Source organism: Notothenia rossii, assembly GCF_949606895.1.
Source record: "Notothenia rossii genome assembly, chromosome: 3".
NCBI lineage: Eukaryota > Metazoa > Chordata > Actinopteri > Perciformes > Nototheniidae > Notothenia > Notothenia rossii.
The window spans coordinates 79,016,136-79,040,149 of NC_136901.1; the positions used below are offsets into that span (position 1 = coordinate 79,016,136).

Here is a 24,014-nt window from a genome sequence, read left to right on the forward strand (position 1 = left end):
TCCAGTATATTATTTATATTCTTGTTCTGGTCATGTTTCTTCTTTGAAAGGCAAGACAAATAAATCATGTCACAGTCTGCCTACATTTTCCATGTATAAAAAAGGCATAATAGTCAGTATTCATTTTGGTATTTATGAGTGGAGACATTCTTTCATGATGGGATGCTTTTTATTCAACAAACAAGACAAATGCAAATAGGTGAACAAGCACACACAGGTAAAAAAGCAAGACCATTGTCAGTTATAATACAAAAACATTTCATATATTACAATTCAACTTCACTACGGTCTCCTCTCTCTGTACTTCAGATTTCTTTCTCCGCTATCTGTGTTTCATTACAGCCACTTTGTTGAAGATAATAGGAGAGAAGTTTAGAAACAACCTTGAATCATTTGTTTTAGACACTCAGCAAAGGTAGTAACTTATTTTCTCATCACTTGTTTGATTGCTCCATCTACGCCCCCTGAGAGCGGCTGCGTCCAGACAAACAGCATCATGATAGAAATCGTCACAAGAAGAGAGAGGGTCAGCAGTGATTTTACCGTTACACAACAGAACATTTGAGTCATGCTCACACAGTGAGCCTGGTACTTGTGGCTCCGTCACACTGTCAGCGCATGCTTCTCCACAATAAAAGCGCCTCAGTGCTACATCTGAATATTACACTCAGAATAAAACAAAGTGTATTCTCCCTGACGAGAAACAACTGTGCAAAAATTTCAGACTCCAGAGGCAATGTAAACAACCATGCATACTAAATATATTTAACAAAGACTGAAGGAAAAACACCATCCGGTTGCTCGTGGTGTTTCAGTGATTTGAATGAACTATACTGCATTATTAATGCACCGTCAAATGACAAGGATCATTTGAACACTGTGGCTAATATATAATTAAATACATCTGCTTTAATTATTCTAATGAGTGTGTCTTTTTCGCTTTGTGAAATCCCATTTTACTTGAGGTAAGCGTCAGTTCGTGGCTGGCATGTATCACCTTTACACAGCAGCGAAAAATAAACTTTCCACAGATAGTTTAATTTAGGAGGGAAGTTAGTTAAGACTCTTTTAACCATATATATATGGTTAAAAGATATATATAAGATAAGATATATATATATATATATATAAAAACTAAAATATTGTTGCAAGATGAAAACAAAAACATGTAGGTGGAAATGACATATGTAAGCCATTCTGCATGGATATTTTTGTCATGCATAACAAAGCAAGCTAATACATACATTATGTAATGCATTCATTCAATTTGGGCCATTTGGGAACAAAAGGAAACAATCTTTCTCACACATTATTCCGAAATACTTAGTCGAACTAAGTTGGTTTTGTTGTGTTAAATGTTTAGAGTAATTCATTAACATTGTCTTTGTGAAACCAGAAGAAGCGACACCAAGTTACAATCACTGGCCTCCCTCACAGGTCGCATATGCAAAAAGTGGGAGGACTCTGTGGTGTTTACATTTGAGTAGAAAGGAAAACTGGCAACACATGTAGTGCATGTACAGATACATAATACATGATTGGTATACAAAATACTAACTGTACCTGTATTATATCACATCTGATCATTTATAACAAACTGTTAAATAGGAAACCAAAGTATATCAGGATGCGTTTCCCTAACTCTCGTACTGACAACGGTTTCAATCTTCTGTCGTTCTTTTTGCCAAAGCTGGTTTTAAATACTGAAAATGTCTAATAATAAACCTTTGGTTACTCTTAACTGCACTCTAAAATGAGATGAGCATCTTTATTGTGCAGTGACGGGTTTGTTTTCATCCAAATGGTTAAAAGAGTCTTTGAGGATTTTAGAAAATATATATTTTTGTAAGGATTAAGAAAAATAGATGTTTAGATCTGTGGCTCAAATGTAATCGAACATACATGGCAGAAACTGAAGTTGTGGTGTTTTAGTGATGCTCAACATCTTATCATTTATAATACAGCCTGACTGCCTCGAGGATGCTAAACAGAAACGTGTTAGTGCTATCCTATAATGGAGACTGTTTTTAAATGACCTGAAACAAATCTTTGGCATTTCTATACTGACATTTAGCTATTTATCAGCCGATATCAACTCCTATACTGTTGATCACTCAGGCTCTTCAATTATATAAGATGAAGAAGTATGAATTATATTAAATTAATCAAACACTTTCATGCCCATATTCTACATGCAGTAGTGATAAGGGGGGAAATGACGTTTAAAACGTATTTCTGACAGCAGAGTGCATCATGTGGTATCACTACCTCTCAGTTAGACAAAGATGGTGGGAGTGGCGGCGGTGGGAGGTGTGGGGGAGCCGCTGTCGGACAGACTGTGTCTCAGCAGCAGCTCCTTCTCTCGGGGGCCACAGGGCCCGCTGATGTGCTGGCTGTGGGAGTGGTAGAGCCGCAGGAAGGCCACGATGGAGTGGGCCAGCCACAGAGCCGTCACTCCCCACAGAGACGCCTGAGGAGAGGTGTGATTAATAAAGCTTACAGTCACACTCACATGAAGAAAACATCAAGGCCACGCATGCTCGTCTGTGTGGAAAGCTGCAAAAAATGGGTTTAGAAAAACTAAATCGCCAGAAAATATCCAGGGGAAGGACTTTTGAGGAATAAGTAACTCTCCGAAGGGTGGGAAATGAAGGCAGAATACTATCTGTTAAATGTTAGCAATGAATGCTGTAGCACAGAATATTCCAGTATCATGTTTCTGTATTTTATGAAAAGATACATTGTCTGTTGAAGATGCTTGTTGTTGAATAGTGGGTATGACTTTATCTCACTGATGAACAAATTGTTTTTGTTTTTTCCTCTGGGTGTAAACTTGAGAATGCTCCAACCTGTGCCAGACCGAGCTCTGTGTAGAAAGACGAGGTGTCCACATCCAGGTAAAGTGGAACAGACTGGGACTCTGCACAGCTGGAAAACAAAACATGAAGGAATGAGAAATTATCACAAAAAACACTCATGAATGTTCACTGTATTTTTGATTTCTCTGGATTTGACACAGTATGTACAGAAGATTCTTCTTGTTGTTCAGCTCTGCACACAGGGGGATTCACCCTCAGACAAGGTGCCTACCTGTATGGTCGTGTGTTGAGATTAGTCACGGTGTCGCACCAGGAGTAGAAGCCCAGAGACAAGATGACACTGGCCCCTCCGGACAGGAAGAGCACACACACACTCAGCACAACCGTCAGGAAGGATGAAAACAGGGTGCTAAGCAGAAATACACAGACACACATTACATTACATTGCATTTAGCTGACGCTTTTATCCAAAGCGACTTACAATAAGTGCATTCGACCAGAAAGATACAAACTTGAAGAAAACAGAATCATATAAGTATATCAGGTGTCATAGAGCCAAAACATTTCAACATAAGTTAAATAAACAAAAAAAAGACTAAATGCATTACTGGCAGCTATTTATATAGTGTAAAAATACTCTGTTACAAGTAAAAGTAATGCAATCAAAATAGTATTTAAACTATTAAAATATACTCAAAGTAGCGAAAGTAAAAGTAGTCATTATGCAGATTGGCCCATTTGAGAACCATTTATATAACACGTTTTGATTACAGATGCAGTAGAGTGTTATCAAAGCTGGTTAATGGTGCAGCTCATTTTGATGACTTTGTATACTGCAAGGATACTCCAGGTGTAACTAAATAATTGAGTATTTTTCACATCATAAATCCAACACGGCAAACTAAATATATTAGATAAATGTAATGAAGTAAAAGTGCACGGTTTACCTCCGAATAGTAGCAAAAGTCAAGAACTAGCCCTCAAAACTGTACTTAAATATAGTACTTGAGCAAATGTACTTAGTTACTTTACACCACTGCTTTCAATTATGTAATGGATTCAAATGCCAAAGTTCTATCATATAAATAATCAAATAAAGCACAAGTAGGCTACCTCAATAATAGAAGTAAGTGCAGTATAATCAGGTCAGTGCTGCAGTTATTATTTAATGTGGTACTCACTCATCATGTCTTCCGTGCAGATAGAAGAGGCTCCTCCAGCCCTGCGCTGCCCCGTACAGCACCGTGAAAATACCGACAAATGTGGCGAACTGGCAGGCAGCCGGAGGCCCCCACTGCTGCACCACCAGCTGAGAGACGTCCCCCGGCTGCCCCGTTAGCTCTGCCCGGTCCTCTGTCCTCCAGAAGCCGGTGGAGAAGAGTGCGCAGCGGCCTTTAAACGCGGATCCGTTCAGAGCCATGGGGACGACCACCAGCAGCCCGGCCGCCACAGAGAGGGCGTGAGCGGCACAGTGAGCCAGCAGCAGTCGCCGGTCCAGCTCCATGGTGCAAAACTAAACAGCGAAGTTTTTTAAAAATAATGGAAAATGTCAGCACATCACTGGATGTGTCGTGTGTGTGTGTGTGTGTGTGTGTATGTGTATTCTCGTGTAACGGTTCACAGTGGGTATTTAAAGATTTCAGGGCGGGGACCGAGTCATGGCCGCCGGCTGTTCCACAACAACATCCCTCTGTGAAGAGAGGTCTCACTCCGCAGGGAAAAGCAACAAACAAAAAGACAAATTATTATTGCTGTTAAATGTTATACAAGTAAAAAAAACGTAGTGGTACTATTACTACTCAATTTTGAAAATAATTGTACTTAATACGAATATTTTAATTGTAGCCTATGCTTCTTTATATGCCCACTCATTTCTTACTGTAATACATAAGCATAACCTGTATACATGCAATTACCGATGCACTTTTACTTCAGTTAGTTTATTACTGCAATTGTTGGTGTATAACAGAGTATTTTATATACGGTGGTATTATACATTTGATTGGCAACTTTTGTTCCTCTCCAAAAAACACGTTTTGCTAGTATTTGCATTTATTCTGTTAGCCTGAGTGGTTGCTTTACTATTGTGCAGAGTGACACATCTTTCTACAGACAATCATTTGAAATTCCTCCAACAGTAACGTAGCCACGGCGACCTGACGTCATCTGACCAACTGACCTCTTTTTTATCCGCTCGTGCAGGAGAGGAAATAATCCCCCTTCAGACCGCTGCAGACATTATCTGGATAATCATTGATGAAGGGCAGGGCCTGATAATTAATGACTCTAATCAGCAGGCGATCAGTGGCGTCGCCTGGCCTGGGCCAGAAAATCTGTTTGCAGTTCTGTTTCATATGGGTGTTGAGAGATGTATCCACATCACGATGGTGTTCAGAGTGGGTTTCTTAATTTAGTTCAGAAGAAACTCAATACAAGAGTCTAACTTTGTAAAAAATAACACACATCTAAACAAATAAAAACGTATTAAATATACCAAATCAGTCGCCACAAGAGTAATGTTTTCTCAGACAAGCTGGTTTACTTGCAAACACACAGACTTGCAAATTATTCATCTGCTAGGTTAGAACATGTTTCTTATTATACATCCATGGTTTAGACTCAGCCGGGCTAACAATGGCACTAGAAGAAGAAAAGATAACACTGCATTTTAAGTAACTGTTTTGAATTGCTCAGGAGGGGGTCAGGACTAGATGCCAAAGCTAAAGGAATGTGGGTGGAGTTGTGGTGAACGTATTCTCTGTAGATGGCATCCAGACTATCCCTCTAAACATCCATGATACTATTTACCACCCATTCTACCGATAAAGCATCCGTCTATCAGAGTCTATCGATTCATCTGTGAAACATATTTCCCTAAAAATCACCACGTACTGTTATGGTATCTTTATCTCTTTGCATTTTTTTCTAATTCCTTTTACTTGAAAGGATATCAAAAATAGCAATTGAACTGCTACAATCAAGTTCCAACCTCTATGGTTCCAACACATTCCTGACATGATATGACACTGTAACTGGTAAATGCCAGGTTTGTTTGCTGTCCCAAAAACAGTGCCGAAACCCGGGATCGAACCAGGGACCTTTAGATCTTCAGTCTAACGCTCTCCCAACTGAGCTATTTCGGCCGTAAAATTGTGGTTTTGCAATTCTAAAATTTATTGTTAGCTAACATAATGTAAGCATAGTTTTTTGGGATTTCTTAATACTACATACTCTTCTGTGACATACAAAAAAGCGTGGATAGAACATTTACCAGTGTTTTAGGTTAACATTGTGCCTCCATTTGGATCATTTGTGGAGCATACTATACCATGACGTAGTCTTGACGCCCACAAAGCGCAGAGGCTGCTGGGAAGAAAGGTCAAGAATCGAGGCACGGATTCACTGCTGCAACAAAGATTATCACTTTAAACAACTAACTTGTCCGACTGGAGGAAAATACTTTGTGATTTCACACGAGACAAGTGATTCTTGCTTTATAAGATACAACAGACAGTACATGAGGTTTTTATATTTACGTTTATCTTAGTTTCATTCGGTTTAGCTGCCGTTAGCTTGCTAGCATTAGCAACTGCATTGTTATTGTTTTCGCTTCAGTAGCGTCCATAAAGCAGATGCCCCGAGGTCCGCCAGCCGAGCCGAGGCAGGGGTCCAGCCAGCCCGGGTGATGTTGTTTTGTCCGTACCGGGAAAATGGATGAAAGGTCCAGCAGCAGCATCAGACACCACCGGGTCCTGATCGTCCTGCTCATGGTGTTGCTCTTTGGCATCATTATGACCCAGTATGTGTGCCCCAGCAGGTCTGAGTGCCAGATGCTGCACCACCTGGGCTCCTGGTTTAAAGACGGGGCTGCAACTGGTTCCAGGAGCGGTGGGGGCAATGAAATCCAGGACGGGCTGCAAAGGGATCCGTACATCGCTGAAGATGGTGCCCTGGTTCGCTTTATCCCCCGATTCAATTTCACCCAGGCCGATTTAAATCGTGGTGTAGACTTCAACATCAAAGGGGATGATGTGATAGTGTTTCTGCACATTCAGAAAACAGGTGGCACCACGTTTGGTCGACACCTGGTGCGTAATATCCAGCTGGAAAGGCCTTGTGAGTGCCACGCAGGTCAGAAGAAGTGTACCTGTTTGCGGCCAGGTAAAATGGAAACCTGGCTGTTCTCCCGGTTCTCCACCGGATGGAGCTGCGGGCTTCACGCGGACTGGACCGAGCTGACCAGCTGCGTCCCGTCCCGCATGGACTCACGAGAGGCTCCCGAGACACAGCCCAGGTAACAAAGTGATCAACATTATTGATTTGTTTATCTGTTTTCCAGTTAATCACACAAAATGCCAACCTAGGTTTGGTCATAAACAAGGTAGTTTGCCTTACATCCCAAACTTTTTTTCTTTATTTTTTTCATGTTTATCCAGTCAAAAGTCGTCATTATTCTTCGATCAATTAATCAATCAATGTACTTATCGTTTCAGCTCGCATTCGCTTATCACAAAGTCTCTTTTGTTTTTTTTACTTACCTGCTTCACACATACCAATGATTTGCTTTAGATACTTAATCAAACCGATAGATTTTCAAAGCACAATGATGAGAACATCAAATGCTTATTTCAATAGTTAATCAAATAATCTACAGATTAATTATTATTTTAATAAAACATTTAAATCTTTAAAAATAACTTTACAAAAATAACAATTACATTAATGGATAGTATTAAGGGCTAACAGATGAACAAAACATCGGCAAGTCCTAACAAAATGTTACCATATGTGTGTTATTAACAAGGTACTTATATACATATTTGATATATCATGGTTATTATCAACATAAGTTTATGGTTACAACCCCATCACAGTACTAATATCTTTTTTTCCTTTACAGTAGAAACTATTATTATATAACCATCTTAAGAGACCCAGTTTCACGCTTCCTGAGTGAGTGGCGTCACGTGCAGCGGGGGGCTACATGGAGGGCGTCCTTACACGTGTGTGATGGACGTTCACCGACGCTGTCTGAGCTGCCGAGCTGTTACTCAGGGGACGACTGGTCCGGCTGCTCCCTGCAGGAGTTCATGGACTGCCCCTACAACCTAGCCAACAACCGGCAGGCCCGCATGCTGGCTGACCTCAGCCTGGTGGGCTGCTACAACGTCTCCACCATGAGCGACGACGAGCGCTGGGCGTTGCTTCTGGAGAGCGCCAAACGTAACCTACGAGGCATGGCCTTCTTTGGGCTGACCGAGTACCAGCGTAAAACCCAGTATCTGTTTGAGCGTACCTTCAATCTGGAGTTCATTGCACCCTTCACGCAGCTTAACGGCACACGCGCCTCCAGCGTTGATGTCCCATCTGAGGCACAACACAAAATCCTCCAGCTGAACCGATGGGATGTAGAGCTGTACGAGTACGCCCGTGACCTTTTCTTGCAGCGCTTCCAGGTGGCGAGGCAGCAGGAGCGCAGGCAGGCCAGGGCGAGGCGGCAGCAGGAGAGGAGGCGGCTCCGTGGAAGACTCACGACAAAGCAAGGGAGGCTGCTGAAGCCCACAGAACCCTCCCGTCAGCCAGCGAGTAGCTCTGCAGGCGCTGAGGAGCCACCGAGGGGGAAGGCTGGCGGGGACAATGTGGCGTCAGAGGTGCCGCTCCCAGACTGGTGGGAACAGGATGAGAACGGCACCATGGAGGATTACATGGACAATGTGGAGCAGTGGAAGTGACGGTAGAGAGCAGAAGGCTGTCTTAATACTATGTGTGCCAAGCTCTGCCTTTTTGGTTGTTAATGAATCAAAGTTATTTTTAATATACGCCTTCCACTACATTTTATTTTTGTTCACCATGAACAAATTGCACACGTATTTATTGGTACTGATTGTATTTCTTTGACACAACGGACATTCATAATGAATACTTTTTCTTTCACAGAAAGAAAGGCTGGTCTAGGTAGCTGCAAACCTTCCTCCTTCAGTGATCACACACACCTTCTGCACTTGTCTCCTCAGCACAGTTGCATACAAACTTTTTAGGTTACGGTTGCCCTAAATTTGCATTAAATCACCACAGGGATTGTCTTATGATGTGTTTGTACTTAGCTATTTAAGTATGTCCTTAGTAGCCATTTTAAAAGGATCCATACCGATCTAGTGTGAAGTAATGTGTAGAAAATAAGAGCATTGCATATTTTTGGTGATTGGAGAGGAGATATCAGAGCACACTGGATAATGAGCAAAGTGGTACTTTTGAAAGAGTATAGATTTAATATTCAACCTCGTATTATATTAAACATTTTGATTATATTATATACAGTGTCATATTCTTCGAGGTAAACAACATGCTCATCTTTTGCACAGTTTTCGCTTTCTTTTCGTGTTATCTTTGCTTTCCATTTGGAGTAGTACAGCTAACCTTGAAAATAAAGCTGAAAAGTAATGTTAAAGGATGATCATGTGATTGAAGCTTAACCATTGTAACTCAAGTTAAATTTGTGCTGTGCTACTGTTATGATTACAGACCATGAAAGCCTTAGTCTGAACACTTGGGCAAGGAGTGTTATTCTTCTCAATGAACACTTGAGATTAGAATAATATTTAACATATGGGACAAACTTAAGTTTGAAACTCAAAGGTAGTTTATGCAACTTGGCACTGGTTTTTTAACACTAATGTGATGTTGCTTGGAAAAAGGCGGTGTTTATTTTATTTACTTTGTTAAAAAGAACAATGAACAATGTGATACTTGTTTCTATCAATAATGTGATACTGTTTGTGATTTACAATCTATATGTTTGCCAAATTGTTATCTTGTCTAATATGCATACATTTTAAAATGTACCTGTGATTTTAAGTGTCTTTTAAGTAACAGAAAAGGAGAATTTTCCATAGATACCTCATTGTGAAGCATTAACTACTAATGTTGTAAAAGGACTGAATGTGACTCAATGCTCAATCTTTTATATAAAATGCTTTTACATGAATTGTTCTATTGTTCTATTCTTGACTGACTTGGATATCTTCTTTCTGTGTCCTTTTGTCCGATCATGTGCACCAAAGACTGCAAAAGCTTTTGTATTGCACTTGCAAACCTCTGGAACACCGGCAGGGAGCGCTGATATATTCTAAACATAATCAAAACATACCGGCTGGAGGTACCAGTGATGGGAATTACGGCTCCTTGAAGGGAGACGGATCTTATGGCTCCGTTCCTTTCCGAGAGCCGTTTATTTTTTAAGGGGGCGGGGTTAATAGGTTTATCTGCGAAATAATCACCAGGATAATGATTGACTGTATTGCCAGAAATCTACTTTTACTCACAGAAAATGTATAACTTGCTACATCTCTCAGCCAGCCAAACTATACTCAAGCAGCATGCGTTATGCCATCATCCACGGCTAATTGGCATTCAGGAAAGAAAGTTCCCGTAAAGGCGAGTGGATTTATGGCAGGCAGTGAACCAACGATAAAAAAGAACGGCTCTCACCAAGTAGGACTCGGTTCCCTTCGCTCGTACCAAAGAGCCGTTCAAAAGAATCAGATCGTTCGCGAACTTCACATCACTAGGAGGTATACAGTGGAAGTTGACATCACAGATTAATCTAAAAAAAAAAAACTGGTGCAATACATGTGGGATTTTCAACCATTTATAAGTGTGAACCTTCAGAGATTTAATATAGAAATAATCTGTGATAGCTGCTCCTAATGTTTGAAGTATTAATTACCTTATACATATATAACAAATATATATGTATATATATATATATATATATATTTACAATTACAATGAATTACCTGCATGTTTTCGTCCTTTTTTGGTCTATGTCAAGTTTTTAACTGATGCAAAAAATCTCAAAAAGCACATATAAAACCACTAGCCGGTCTCTGGCCTTTGATACGAAGCATGCTGCTCTGCTTCTTCCTTTCCTGTTTAGGATCAACTTGGCTTTGTATTTGGCCTGTATTCTATGGGGCTCTTACTGTAAAGTGGTGCCACTAATACTACAGTTGGCTCCAGACAACAGTTAAAAGGTTTTGTGAATATTTTTTAAGTCAACCTTTTTTTAAAAAACAGATTCATACTGATATCTGTGAATTTACAACACATATATTAAAGGCCCCATGTCATGGCCATTTCTACTGATCATAATTCCATTGTTGAGGTCTACTAGAATATATTTACATTGTTCAATGTTCCAAACTCACATTGGTTTCTCATACAGCATCTCTGTATAGAATGTGTATTCATTCTCTGTCCTCAACGCCTTGTTGGAGCTCCTGCTGCGTGCGGTCTGGGTGCCGTGTTGGCGGGACGTTGCGGGCCTCGCTGCTACGAGGAGCTAATAGTGTGAGCTGGATTACTGGTGTTGTTTCCTGGCTGCTGCGTGGGGTCTGAAAGACAGCGAGACACAGCTGTGTGTGTGTGTGTGTGTGTGTGTGCAGGGGCGCCGCAAGGGGGTGAAAAGTTAGGACGATTCTAAGGGCCCGTGACTGACGGGGGCCCCAAAATGTTTAGAACATTAAGAAAAAAAAATGTAAGTAACCTTTCATCAATCCTCAATAATTAACATTAATAGAACGTTGTATTGATAAAGTACTCACTAAACTTATGATTAATTTAACTTATTTTCTTCCAAAAGTTAATTATCCAAAGCCTCTGTACACCCCCTTCTATTTACATGTAATGGTTTGGTCCTGCCTCCAAATGCGGTGCAGCACCGGCACTTTTAGAGAGTGAAAACATGTGAGGAGGGATGCTAGTACTTAGCCTACACTGGTGTTGTACCATGTCTCAACGACTCAAAAAGTCAGGCTCTAAGAAAAGAAGAGAAAAGAGAGAAAGACAAGAGAGAGGGACTAAAGGGCGACAGTGTGTCACCCAGTTTTTAACAAGAAAAGGTGTGGTCAATGAGTGGTGGAAATTATTCTGTTAGCTAATGTTTTGTTTTTACTAAGCTGACATTAAGTAGACTACTGTTAATATCTTTACAGAAAATTCAGAGGTTTCTCATTTCACTTCTCTTTTAGCTGACATTAAAAAGGTAGGATAGGTAATTCACTTCAGAAACACTTTTTGTTATATTTCATGGAATGCTCTTAACATCCCGATAGCAATGAATATATTAAATGCTTTGAAAATAAATACATACAAACATTTCATCTGTGGAAGCCTTGGCGCTGTAAAAAGCACGACCAATCATCTGAGCCGGCCCGGCTAAAATAATTGGATGGCCTACCTGCCTGTCAGCCTTCCAACTGTGCACAAACTTATATCGTGCCCTCATTGGTCATGTGCGCATTTGTGTGTCTTGGAGGAGGGGCTCTGTAAGGAAGTCTGAAGGAAGGGGCAGATTTTTTTTAGTTGTGTACTTTCAGATTCCAGCGCACTCGAGCTGGTTTTTTCCATTCTTACCTCCTTACCTTTAATAAATGCAGGCACATTTTTAGCGCCTATTCATACTAAATCAGTTATCCCTCCCAGGTGCCAGGACCAACAGATCCATCTCTAAGCTCAGCAGCCCTGTCCCCCCATAATGCTGAACCGGAACCAGCTTTTCTCCCAACTGAAGGAGGTGAGCAGCATTGTGTTGAATGACATGCCACTTAACATATTTGAAGGGAGACTGGATATATATATCAAAACAAAAAGCTAACATATCAAAACAAAAAGCTAACATCTAATTTTAATTATACATTTCAAACACAGTATTTTCCCACATAGCCAATGATCTATATAAAACAAAAAACTGCTTTTAGTCTATTTGGATGATGGACAGTTTGAAGCGTTGAGTGAGTCTGTATTAGGTAAACTAAATGTTAATCACCGACATTTTGGTTATGATATTAATACTTATGTTATTATATTAAAGCAGGGGTGGGGAACCTCCGGCCCCCGGGCCGTATACGGACCGCTAGACCATTTGGTACGGCCCTCGAGGTAATTTGTAAACAAAGTGGCCTGTGCCTGGTGGTGGGGCCCAGTGTGATATATTTTCATGGGGCCCAAAATCCCTGGCGGTGCCCCTGTGTGTGTGTGTGTGTGTGTGTGTGTGTGTGTGTGTGTGTGTGTGTGGAAGCCCGCGGATTGGTCCAAACGTAACGGCTCTGCGCACGTTACGTTACGTCACTATACCCAATACGTCACTGTAGGAAGAAAAAGAGAAATCTTCAATGAGGCGTTCTGGGGCAGCATAGACACTATGAGACAGGTCTTTTCTGTGTTTAAGTTGTACTCGCTACAGGGTGTACTTTGAGGGTTTGTGACTCTGCAGACCGTTTACATGCATAAAAACCTTCATAACACACAAGGGGCTGGGTAATAACTGGAAAAGCACGACATAGGACCTTTAAAATATGACTCATCATTAAATATAAACCTTGCAAAACTAACTTTTGAAACTAGCCTACATATTATCCCTATCCTAATATTCTTATACAGTTAGACTGAATAAGCCTAAACATGTGTGTATAGATATTGTATGTATATATTTTATGTAAGGAAGCTGCCCAATCAAAAAATAGATTAACAAATAGGCATGTGCAAATATAGAAAAAGTGGTGAAAATAAAAAAGAGGAAAGAATGCAAATGGGAAAAATATACAGATTTATATCTTTACATAAATGAAACAATTTAATATACATTTTTAAAAGCAAAATAAATATCAACGGCTACATTTATTTTTGGAATATTACATTATTTATATATGTGGTACTATATGTAATTCTTTGTTTTGGCATCTCTCATCCTCCATACTTTTGGGATATAGGTGATTTGTTTTGGTCTACAGACAATTTGACCACCAGTCACCAGGTTTAAAGGGAATCTTTGTCATTTCTAATCAGGGAGGTTTCTTTATTCCCCTTGTTCGAGTGTAATCTGATCCACACCTGTTCTTTTGGTTTACCTGTGTTCATGGCAGCCTACCTTTACAACCTTCTGTCGTGACTTTGATTTCTCCCCAATGCTAATCACGTTACCTAATAAACGAAAGCAAACACACACATTCTCACTCGCTTTTCCTGAACTCCTCCCTCACCATTTTGCCCTCCCTCTTGATTTTTTTTAAATCTGTTATTTTGCTGTCCGTTCAGTCAGTGTTGCAGCCGAGCAAATATAGTCGCAGCAAACATTTCAGCAGCCAGACCCGCGTCTTTCTCTCCGCGGCGGCAAAACGTTTTTTACATGCTTCGATTTAGCTAGCGAAAACGCGATTTGTTCCTCATTCCTATATCACTTCTCGGCAATACTGATTGTATATCCGATTAACAACACGTTTTGTGGAAAATAACCATACAGTATACATTTTAAACGACATTAATTTAGGAGAAGACATCTGAATCCGACTGGACTATAACAAGGTAAGAGCATGTCTGGCGCAGTTTGCACCAATATATGAATGTTTTTAGATATTTAATCCACGTTGCAGTCATTTGAAATGCCTTTTCCTCTTTGCCTCTTGCGTGGAATTTCCCAAACCGCCTTTGTTGTATTTAATTACGGGCGTAATAAATAGTAACAGTCACATTTGACATGCTTTGGGTTGGTCTGCTAAGAGTTGTGTGAGGACAAATGATGCCTGTCATATTTGAGTGTGGGAAACTGCACTCAAGGGTTTGGTTGAATGAGGATTTTATTGGGTGTCTAACTGTGCCAGTGTATCAAGTGCAAGTTGCTTTTGTGTTGTCATGCCAGCAAAGAGTGAAGGGCAAAACAATCTATGTGAATTCACTTTCTGAGTCTCTCTGCTAACTGTAATATTATATTTAATTCAGTTACAGATGACATGAGTGGACAGCACCTGCAGTTCCCTTATTGCTTATCTCTCAGTATGCCTGCAGGATTCTGCAGCCATGCATGCATGCAGTGCAGGGAGTCTCTGTCCTTGTTTAGCCTTAGGAGTCACACAATCAAACCCACCATAGCTACAGTGTTGTCACCACTACAGTATGTACTGTACACAACCCCAGTATGTGTATTCCCATCATCTTGAATTATTTAACAATACATTCAGCCTGTCAAGACAGGTCCACGCGCTCCCTCCAGGCTGTGGACTCTGCACCAGTCTAGCTAGTTTTCTTTAGTTAATATAAACACTGATAACTGACAAACACACATGGGCATGCTGCCACATTTCCCACAGAACCTGTTTTCATGTACCTTCTCCCACAGACAGACAGACAGACACACATGAACTGCCTGGGGAAGCTCCATTTGTTATAGGGCGCTATACACCAGCAACCACCTATAACAGAACAATTTCAAGATGATGATGTGTTATTGGTTCAACTATAATGCATAGTTTTCTGTGCCCTCTTGTGCTTTTTGGGCTTTTCCCTTTCCTGTAGTGTGTCAGATAGGTTTCTGTGCATGGGAATGGTCTGCAAAGGCCAAAATCCCAAAGTTGAACTCCCTGAAACACCTCCATTTGACTCTTTGTTTCCGTAACATAATGACATCACTATATAACACTATGTAGCGCCTCTATTGGCTATCGCTCCAACATATTTACATAATAGGCTAAGGGGCGGGACTTCTCTAAGCAGCTGCCCAATCATAACAGAGTCGGCCAGCTAACCAATCAGAGCAGACTGGGCTCTGGTTTCAGACAGAGGGTGAAAAGAGGTGCCGCAGCACAGGTAGTATGAGAAGAATAAAGACCTTTTTGAACACTCAAACATGTAAACATGTCACAGTAGAGGCACACAATACAAATATCAACCTGAAAATTAGCATTATAGGGCCAATTCAACTTTCATAATCTCACTATAGGGAGGTAAAACTCCAAGCTCACAACCAGCAAAGTCAAATATAAAATCTCCAGGGCCTATTCCTAGTTCATATTATGAATAAAAGTGCAGCCGTATTTCATGCTTTTTGTATGCTATGATGGAAAAGGCTTGTTGTATGTTTGCTTGAATTGGAGCGGTGGTGCTTTAATGAGCCCAAAGGATTACTGATACTTAACCTAATTATGTTGCTCCCTCCCACCCTGCTGCTAGCTCTCACTCTCATTATAATTTATGGATCTTCTACCTTGTGCTTTTTAATCAATCACCTTGTCATTGACATTATCCTGTCTTGTACCAGTTCTTGTTTACTGCTTTCTAATAAATCATCAAAGATCATATTTTCATTTTGATAGCTACAGTATTCATTACAAAACATGTGCCTCTGAACAAGGAATTCACCAGGCTTTTGGAGAGGGGGAGACTCCAGATTAAAAAACGAAACAAAAACTCTTAGGGGAATTTTACAGATTCTTGCGAGACTTGAGTATGGGCTTAATGTTTTCTTTTTACAATGTATAAAGGATACAATCACTTACTCTGTTTTTCCAGGTGGTTCTCCAAAGTTTTAGGATCTTATGGTTTTCTTTGTCGATCTGCTATATCAAACTAACACACCTTTTAACATATTAACAAAATGCTACAGTAAAATCTACAGCAATAATGGGGCAAGCTGAGATTTCTGAATACCAACATGTATTTTAGTTCTGGAAGGTTACCTGAATCTTCTTCGTCTTTTCAAAACTTTCTCTCAAATTCAAATGTTGTGCTCAAAGCTTAATTGAAGCTGTTTAGTCCGTTTGTGAATTACGACCATAGACTTTACGACACATACTTTTGTTTGTATGGCGGTAGGAGGAGGAAGGTGACGTGATTTTAAGAGAGACATGGGACACGCTGTTTTTGAATTATGACATGTTCTTGCTTAATTTTTAACTTCTTTCCCCTGCTCCATTTTAACTGATTTTTCTTTTTTTGGCAATTTGTCTATCTCAACTATTTCAGCTAAGTTTCCATCAGTGAGAACACATGCATTTTCTCTTGAAGACTGCAACTTGTTCTACTTATGTTGTTCTCTCTACAGAATTAGCCAATAACATTTCATTACCTATTTACACATTCAACCAAATTCTCCACAATCCAGAGCTATTCAAAATACATCCACAAATATAGAGCAATCTTACCTTTCTGACTTTAATCTTCTTTCAGTACTTCAATTTTTCAAGTATTTCTAGTTATTCAACTGACACTTTTTGTCTCTGTCAACCTGCTATGACACTTTAAATGCATGCTTATCAAGTGTCTCCAATCTACTTTGAATAATGAAAATAAAGTACAACTTTAGATTTGTATAACTTCTAAACAACCAATATGGCCGTCGCCCAATGGGAAGAAATCAAAGGGGCAGACACCAACATATTTCCCCTGCTTAACCATTATTAAGCAGAAAACAGCAAAAGGAAACTCTAAAAGGAGAAATAACAGCGGCTTTGCATTTGGTTATTTGTTAATGTGTCACCTTACCTTTCACTTAATGTGCGGCCAACAGTTTTATTGATATATCTGTCAGAGTGAGAAGCAGATAAGGTGCTGCACGCGGCCGACTGTCCCTCCATAAGGCAGACGTCAGAGCTCGCTGAAGGTTACCCCGCCGGGAGCCCTTTGGTGCACTGTGTTTGATGATGGACGCAGTGCGCCGGAGTCAACAGCAACCCCCCCCTCCCCCCCCCCCCCTCTTCCTGTCCCACCTACACGTTGACCCCCCCACTGCTGGACCCCCTCTCCTCCCTGCAGACACCTGGAGCAGTAGCAGCATAATGTCGTTGTTACTGATGCACTCAATATTTATTCAGCGTGCCGCATCCCTGCAAACGTCTCTTTATGCTGCATTTTTAAAAGCCGGACAAATTCAGCGTGCCAAGATAATTTTTACACAAAATACACCTTCTTACTACAGTTTTTCTTTTTATAATTGTGGGGGAGTAAAATTGAGTTTAATTTAATAAAACATATAGATTATATTACATTTTTATTTGATTGACGAGTTGATCAATGAAAAATAACTTCTATAAGCTTTAAGTCGTTTCGCATAGAGCACATTTTGTAGTTATGAGTTAATATAGGTATATGTCATATGTACAAAGACCACTTGGTAAATTCTATTTTTGTATTCTTACTCATTTCAATTCTTGGCAAATGAAACGCTCCGTGTATTTTTTCCTTTTTAATGAACTTGAGTGTAAACAAACTTTTACAGGGGAAATTATATGAAAATAAAAACATATTTTAAACTCAACACCAGCTATCCTTTGTAAATATGAAAATGCAATCCTCAAATTATATTCCCTGCAAGATGCAGATATATTTAGGATTTCCTAATTATTCATTTCCATTGAAAAACATTAAAATAATCATATACAATTATTGCCGAGACCTACTATCTCATATATATTTTGTTTTACTTTGAACCCAAGTGTTGTAGGAACAACAAAGAGAGTTTTAGTTTCAAGCTTCAAGCATCAAGCATCTCTTTAGAGAGCTCTTGATATAAGTACTTATGTATAAGAGTACTTCTCACTCGCGTCCTTCACTTCATCTGCCTCCTAGTTATTTGCTTCTTGGCTGTTTGGTGTGTTTGTGGATCTTTTGGCCTCCTCATGTTTATCTCCACTTTGTGCAACATTACAGCCTGGCACTCGATGTTTCATTCCAAACTAAAGGATCTGCACTTCTAAAGAGAGCTGTCCCTTAAAAAACACTTGAATTAGATATTTGTTGGGTTTTGAACAACGTGGTGACATCTTTAAAGATGGCGTGCTCTTGGATTTAACATGGGGGTTATACCTGTCTGCTGTTGTAGGTAAATGATTCATTGTAAAATGTGCTGACTAGGCCTATGTGTACTTAACATTTTGGCACACACTTCCATTTCTCTTCCAGAATGAATTGTGATAACTTTGTTTAGCCTTTTTTTTATTCATGAGTTTCATTCATTTTTTATTCATAAGGTCAAAATTATAAACGGTCAAATACATTAATTTATGACTAAATACCTGCAAAACTAATGATATTCCATCAACCTCAGCTGTTCTTTGTGTTTAGTACTAAGTATGGCATAACTTTGGCCAAAACTAAAATTTCTCTATCAAGTAATCTGCTAATTATATCCTATATTAATTAGTTAATCATTTTGTCTATAAAATTGAAGAAATTAGTTAAAGATGTCCGTCACAGCTTCTCAAAGTCAAGTCGAAGTCTTCACATACCTTGATTTGTCAATCTATAATGAAAACACATGTTTTAAAGTACATATTTGACAGACTGAAAAAAGCAATTAACACCATTTTTGTTTTTAAATGATCTGGATCAGTAAATGGATCATCAAATTATTGGCAATTGTGTTTGTGTTACGCTGCTAATTTACATTTCTATTCTAAACTTAGATGTTGAACACGGTAAACATTACCCTGCTAATCATGAGCATGTTAGCAATGCTCAGTGTTTCCCCTTGGATGGAGTCATAGCAGCGGTGCTAAGGCACGTGGGCCCAGCATAATGTGAGCGCGGAGCGCATGGAATTTTGTAGTGTTTGCACGTGCAAAGTGCGCCCCGCCAATTTGTTTCTATGTGTCTGCCAGCACAAGAAAGGCTCTTGAGGCCTAGTACCAGGGCCGGTTCTAGCCAATTTGCTGCCCTAGGCGAGATTTTATATATAAAGAACAAATGAAAAATCTCTACAAAAGACAAATACACTACAAAAACAGAAACTTATTGACATAGGTAATATACTTCCAAATGGCAAATGTATTCAGTATTGTATGAACATGTTTGAATTGAGGGGTGGACGTCACATCTTCTAGGGGGTTCCGGGGGTATGCCCCCCGGGAAGATTTGTTTTGAACATTTTAAAGTAAAATGCTTCAATCTGGTGCACTTTAAGCTCACAGTTACTAGAGACCTGATCTAGGGGCCACAACTCTAAAACACCCATATGAAAAAGATCGGTTTACATTTTAATAATCAAATAATCAAGTATATGAACATAACCAATAACCTGCCATAGCCAATAACAAATAAATGTAACTTATTATATTTTTGTATCTCCCCAACTTTAAACGATGTTTTTGATTTACTGTCCTATAGTATAAATTGGAATGATTTCAAACCTGTTTTTATTTATTCTAATAATTATAAAGGAGTGCCTTGGAAATACGTATGTGTTTACATAATTTGTGGTCAAAATGTTTGAGACCCACTGAGATAACTTAGACTGAAATTAACTATCTAAACACTCAGAATCCCTTACCTCAATGAGCCTCTCAGTCTGACAGGAGAGCTCTCCTCCACCTTGGTTGCAGAAACATCTACTTATATCCGTTAGCGCAGCTAGCACCAGATTATAATAACAACAGCGCCGGTACCGGTGCGCCCTCTCTCTCCTTCGCTCGCTCCCACACTCGCACTTTGGCTGTGAGCTGCGGGCACCTGATAAGCCAACATCCCCCACTTTCATCACTTACAGCGCCCATCGTACAGGGCAAATGAAAAGTGTAACCAGGGTGAAAAGGGTGTTACATTTACTTAATTATGAATGTTGTTACATCAAGGCCGAAAATTACGATGAGCGCCAATGGTGAAAAATGTTTTTTGTCCCTTCCCAGAGCTACCAGCGCAGCGCCCCCAGATCTGGCGCCCTAGGCCTATGCCAAAAATCGACCCTGCCTAGTACATACAGTGGCAATGTCTCAAGATTTAGCAAAAATACACCTTTATTGAACATACAGTAACACAAATACTACAAATCCACATAACAAACAATCAAAAATGAAAAAGGGTAGCCACTTATTATTATTTTAATAAAAAAATAAAATAATTAGTTTTGTTTTGGTTACCTGGCTGGCGCCCCCTAGCAGCGGCGTGCGTATTTCAGCAGCGGCGTGCGTATTTCAGCAGCGGCGTGCGTATTTCAGCAGCGGCGCTGCGCCGCCACTATTTGTATATAGGGGAAACACTGAATGCAAGCTTTGTGAATGACAGTTGAGGTTAAAGAGAACCCTACTAATTTAACATACTTACAGTTTATTTGAAACTCCATATGAACACCAACCAAAGTAGGCATGTCACAATGTAACCAACATACACAATAAAGCTTCAACATAGCTTAATTTCTATGTTTTTTAACTGCATGCATATATCACTTTTCAGTACCCTTAAATGCCCTAGTAGAGGCCAAAGGTGAACATAAAAAGGGAAGGTGAAACAGTCGGGGACATCTTCCAGAGTGTGAAACTCTTGGAAAGCAGAGCCACACCAGTAAATATCAGCTAGTGGAAGGTCGTTACTCTGTATATCCACAGCTACAGGGTGACATATTAACTGGAATGGCACCGGAGGGGAGCCAGCATTGCTGCGTAGCTTTCCAGGAAATGCTCGTAAATGCAACTGTGCGCCATTTGGTGCGTGGTGTGGCGAGAGCGAGGGGAGGAAGTGAGGAGTGTTGCTCGGGAGCATTTTGATGATGTGGGCTGCATATTGAGCTGCGTCGTCAGGGTGTGCGTAAGCAAGGGCGCTTGACACTGATGTGGACCTGAATGCAGGACAGGCAAAGCTGCAGGAGGAATGCTTGTTCTGTCCCCCTGGGAAAAGTTTCCATCGATCTGTAGGTAGGCTAGGGGGAGGAGGAGGCATAGACAAGCATAATGGTAAAGCAAGCAAAGCAGTTGCTGTACCTGCTCATCTCCCATTCCTGCCTCTCTTTTTTTTGGGGTTGGGATGTGTCTTTGTTCTTGTGTTTGAAGGTGGGTGTATCAATTCAGCTCCCACCTCCCCCTTATCCCTCTGTCTCCCACTACACTGCGGTGTTCTCCTTCTGGGCTGTCTATCTACACACACACACATACACACAGACACACACACCCTCGTTCCGTCACATTCTCCCCCCCCGTTGGTTCCTCCGTCTGTGTCTGCCGCCATCAGACGCAGCAACTGATAATATCTGCTCCAGCCCCCCCCCCCTCCTCCTATTTCATGCTGTACTCTGTACCCTCTCCTGCATATCTATTGTTTATTCACTTTGTGCATTAATGCAGGACTATGTTTCAGACAGGACAGTGGTACTTCCTCTTTAATTTTGACCAACTCCAGAATGCAGTTTGGACTTTGCCCTCTCTTGTGAAGCTAAATGGCAGTTTTGCATCTGAGGGGTATCTTTATTGAGCCATCTCACTGATTGTTATCTGTATTCAGTTAGTGTCTGGGCACGTCGCTCTGATCCCTGCATGCATCCTCCCTCCTTGCATCACACTGCAGCACAGTCCACTGTTTGAATAAGACATGACTTCCTGGTCCGCGTCCACGAGGAGCTGTGGGGAGCCAGAGTTGTTGTACAGTTTGAATATTAGCATGTGGCTCAGCCATGACTGTGAACAAATCCAGAAAGGAACAGGGACAGGCTCTGTGGAGGGAGGAGCTGCTGTGGAAACCGCCCTGTCATTGGTCATTTATTTGCTCTGCGTGCCTGCAAGACGCTGTCCGATTGGCTGCAGCCGTGCATTGGGCACAGCAGCTGCAGTTGTGAAGAGCCACCCCCCCCTCTCTCTTTCTTCCCTGTCTCTTCTTTCCTACTTCTTCCCTTCACATTAATAACTGTCTGGGAATCATCAGTGTCGACCACACACGTGCCAGCCGGTGCAACTTCAAGGACACGGCTTTTCACAGAATATTGCAGCATGATTCATGTCAAGTTAGTCAATTACTTTCTGCTCCGTGGAGCTCAGGGGAGGTTGAAGTGACGTCTCTGTCCTGCCTGCAATCTCCCTCCATCCTCCCTCTCTCCCTCTCTCTCTATCCCTCTCTTTTTCTCCCTCTCTTGTATCACTTAATCAAGACATAGCTTGCCCTTTCCTGTTCATTGCTGCCTCCCTCCCTCCCGTTTGCTCTGTTCCCCTATTTGTTTGTCCTCGCTTTATTCCCTTTGGCTCTTTCCCATCCACCCTCCTGCCTCGTGGTCCTCGTCACCCTCCGTTTAAACAAGCTCCACACGAGGTTGTAGCTTCACATTACAAGCATTTCCTTTTTTTTTGCCTACACTTTGATTTAATGTTCTCTTTCTTTTTACAGCACACAGAGAGACAACAAGCAAGGACATGCAGCAGAGAGGTCAGTGAAGAGGATGACAACAGAAGAACAGACAACGGCGAAGGAGGGATGAGAAAGAGACTGAAATAAGAGGAGGAAGTGGAACTCCAAAGTGCCTACTGTGAGGGGTCGTGTGCTGCTGGATGAGCGCAGGACGGGGCTCAGTGTGTGCTTGGCCTTGAATGGAGGCTGTATTTTATCCTGACAGCCACAGAGTCATCCATCCCACGTTACTGAGCTGCAGTCCCCACATACCTTGAGCTGAAACGCCTCCTCGTCTCATCACTGCAAGGACACCATCCCCATAAGGTTCTGCTTTTGTTTCTGTCCCGCAGAAATCTTCTTTCTCAGGCTTCTCTGACATAACCACAGTGACTGCCCCGACCCTGGCCATGTTAACGTGAATGTAACAACGACATACGGTGGGTGTCAGTCCGTTCAGGTGAAGGCACAGATGCTCTGTGTGCAACAGTGATAGCTAGCGGTAGCTTCTGCTTTTCCTTTTTTTTGCTCTTTGAGACGGAGCTGGCCTCTGCTCACAGTTTGCCCCCTTTATCTTGAACTTCAGCTGCCACTTTTCCCAGGAAGAACTAATAAACATCCCCTAGAATTCTCCACCCGAGAGGACTTGCTGCCTGTTTAAGCTGAGGAAAGACAGAACATTCTTTTAGCTTCTGTTTCTGTGTTGCTGGGGATTTTTTTCTCTTGCATCAGTATTAGTCACCCCTGCTCTCGCCAGACAGTTGTGCCCTCGCCACTGTTTGTTTGTGAGCAACTCCGATGGCTGTCAGCATGACTATGGGACGGGACACCAAATGGCTGACCCTGGAAGTGTGTCGTGAGTTTCAGAGAGGCACCTGCTCGCGATCTGATGCCGAGTGCAAGTTTGCTCACCCCGCCCGGAGCTGCCATGTGGAGAATGGCCGAGTCATCGCCTGCTTTGACTCGCTCAAGGTAACAATGCAACAGATATTACACACACTGTTTGCTCAGACACACACATTGTGATCGGTGTCAAGCTAGTTGGTGACTTTTGGCACACACAGATACACAAAGGGTTTCCTGTTTGTGTTTTACAGCAGAAGTGGTCTTTGTTTCAGGTGATGAGGCCCACCTATAATTATATTTAACTTCACCAAGGAGGAAAACTACTGGCCCAATTGTTATGGAACTTGGTTAAAGGCTATAACAAACGCCAAGGTAGACTATTACATTTTTTATTAAATCTGAATTATTTCTCACCTTTGTTGACTTTGCGAGACGGCACGG

The 24,014-nt window shown here is 41.1% G+C and overlaps 3 protein-coding genes across 13 annotated transcripts in view; 2 read left to right on the forward strand and 1 right to left on the reverse strand.

Annotated features, from left to right (window-relative positions):
- Positions 1 to 57: 57 nt before the first annotated feature.
- Positions 58 to 5,820, reverse strand: LOC307031376 (transmembrane protein 179). Its single transcript, XM_079668444.1, has 4 exons — positions 4,001 to 5,820; positions 3,091 to 3,228; positions 2,850 to 2,928; positions 58 to 2,470 (listed from the first exon to the last, which is right to left on the reverse strand). Exons 1-4 carry the CDS (start codon positions 4,321 to 4,323, stop codon positions 2,276 to 2,278), a joined length of 735 nt encoding a protein of 244 aa, XP_079524570.1. The 5' UTR covers positions 4,324 to 5,820; the 3' UTR covers positions 58 to 2,275.
- A 159-nt stretch (positions 5,821 to 5,979) lies between these two features.
- hs6st2 (heparan sulfate 6-O-sulfotransferase 2) lies at positions 5,980 to 9,804 on the forward strand. 2 transcript variants are annotated; one of them, XM_079668441.1, is made up of 3 exons: positions 5,980 to 7,113; positions 7,720 to 8,553; positions 8,757 to 9,804. In XM_079668441.1, exons 1-2 carry the CDS (start codon positions 6,530 to 6,532, stop codon positions 8,549 to 8,551), a joined length of 1,416 nt encoding a protein of 471 aa, XP_079524567.1. In that variant the 5' UTR covers positions 5,980 to 6,529; the 3' UTR covers positions 8,552 to 8,553; positions 8,757 to 9,804. The 2 variants fall into 2 exon arrangements, with proteins under 2 accessions (XP_079524567.1, XP_079524568.1); XM_079668442.1 differs by having other exon boundaries at positions 7,723 to 9,804.
- Positions 9,805 to 13,918: 4,114 nt separating this feature from the next.
- The window catches only part of mbnl3 (muscleblind-like splicing regulator 3), a 31,901-nt gene continuing 21,805 nt past the window's right edge, over positions 13,919 to 24,014 (forward strand). For 9 of the 10 annotated variants that reach the window (XR_013806127.1, XM_079669589.1, XM_079669593.1 and 6 more), the window contains exons 1-2: positions 13,919 to 14,180; positions 22,728 to 23,699. Coding sequence is in view for 9 of the 10 variants with exons in the window: in XM_079669589.1 (XP_079525715.1) it covers positions 23,526 to 23,699 (174 nt within the window). In the remaining variant the exon portion in view is untranslated. Of the gene's footprint in view, positions 14,181 to 20,874; positions 22,653 to 22,727; positions 23,700 to 24,014 lie in introns of those variants that run through there. The other variant, XM_079669590.1, reaches the window with a different exon arrangement.

Excerpts from the sequence above, each read along its gene's own strand:
- hs6st2 (XM_079668441.1), top strand. The coding sequence starts at position 6,530 with ATGGATGAAAGGTCCAGCAGCAGCATCAGACACCACCGGGTCCTGATC. Across the intron at positions 7,114-7,719 it reads GCTCCCGAGACACAGCCCAG|TAGAAACTATTATTATATAA; the intron begins GTAACAAAGTGA and ends TTTCCTTTACAG.
- LOC307031376 (XM_079668444.1), bottom strand. The coding sequence starts at position 4,323 with ATGGAGCTGGACCGGCGACTGCTGCTGGCTCACTGTGCCGCTCACGCC. Across the intron at positions 2,929-3,090 it reads CTCAACACACGACCATACAG|CTGTGCAGAGTCCCAGTCTG; the intron begins GTAGGCACCTTG and ends TTTGTTTTCCAG. Across the intron at positions 2,471-2,849 it reads CAGAGCTCGGTCTGGCACAG|GCGTCTCTGTGGGGAGTGAC; the intron begins GTTGGAGCATTC and ends ACCTCTCCTCAG.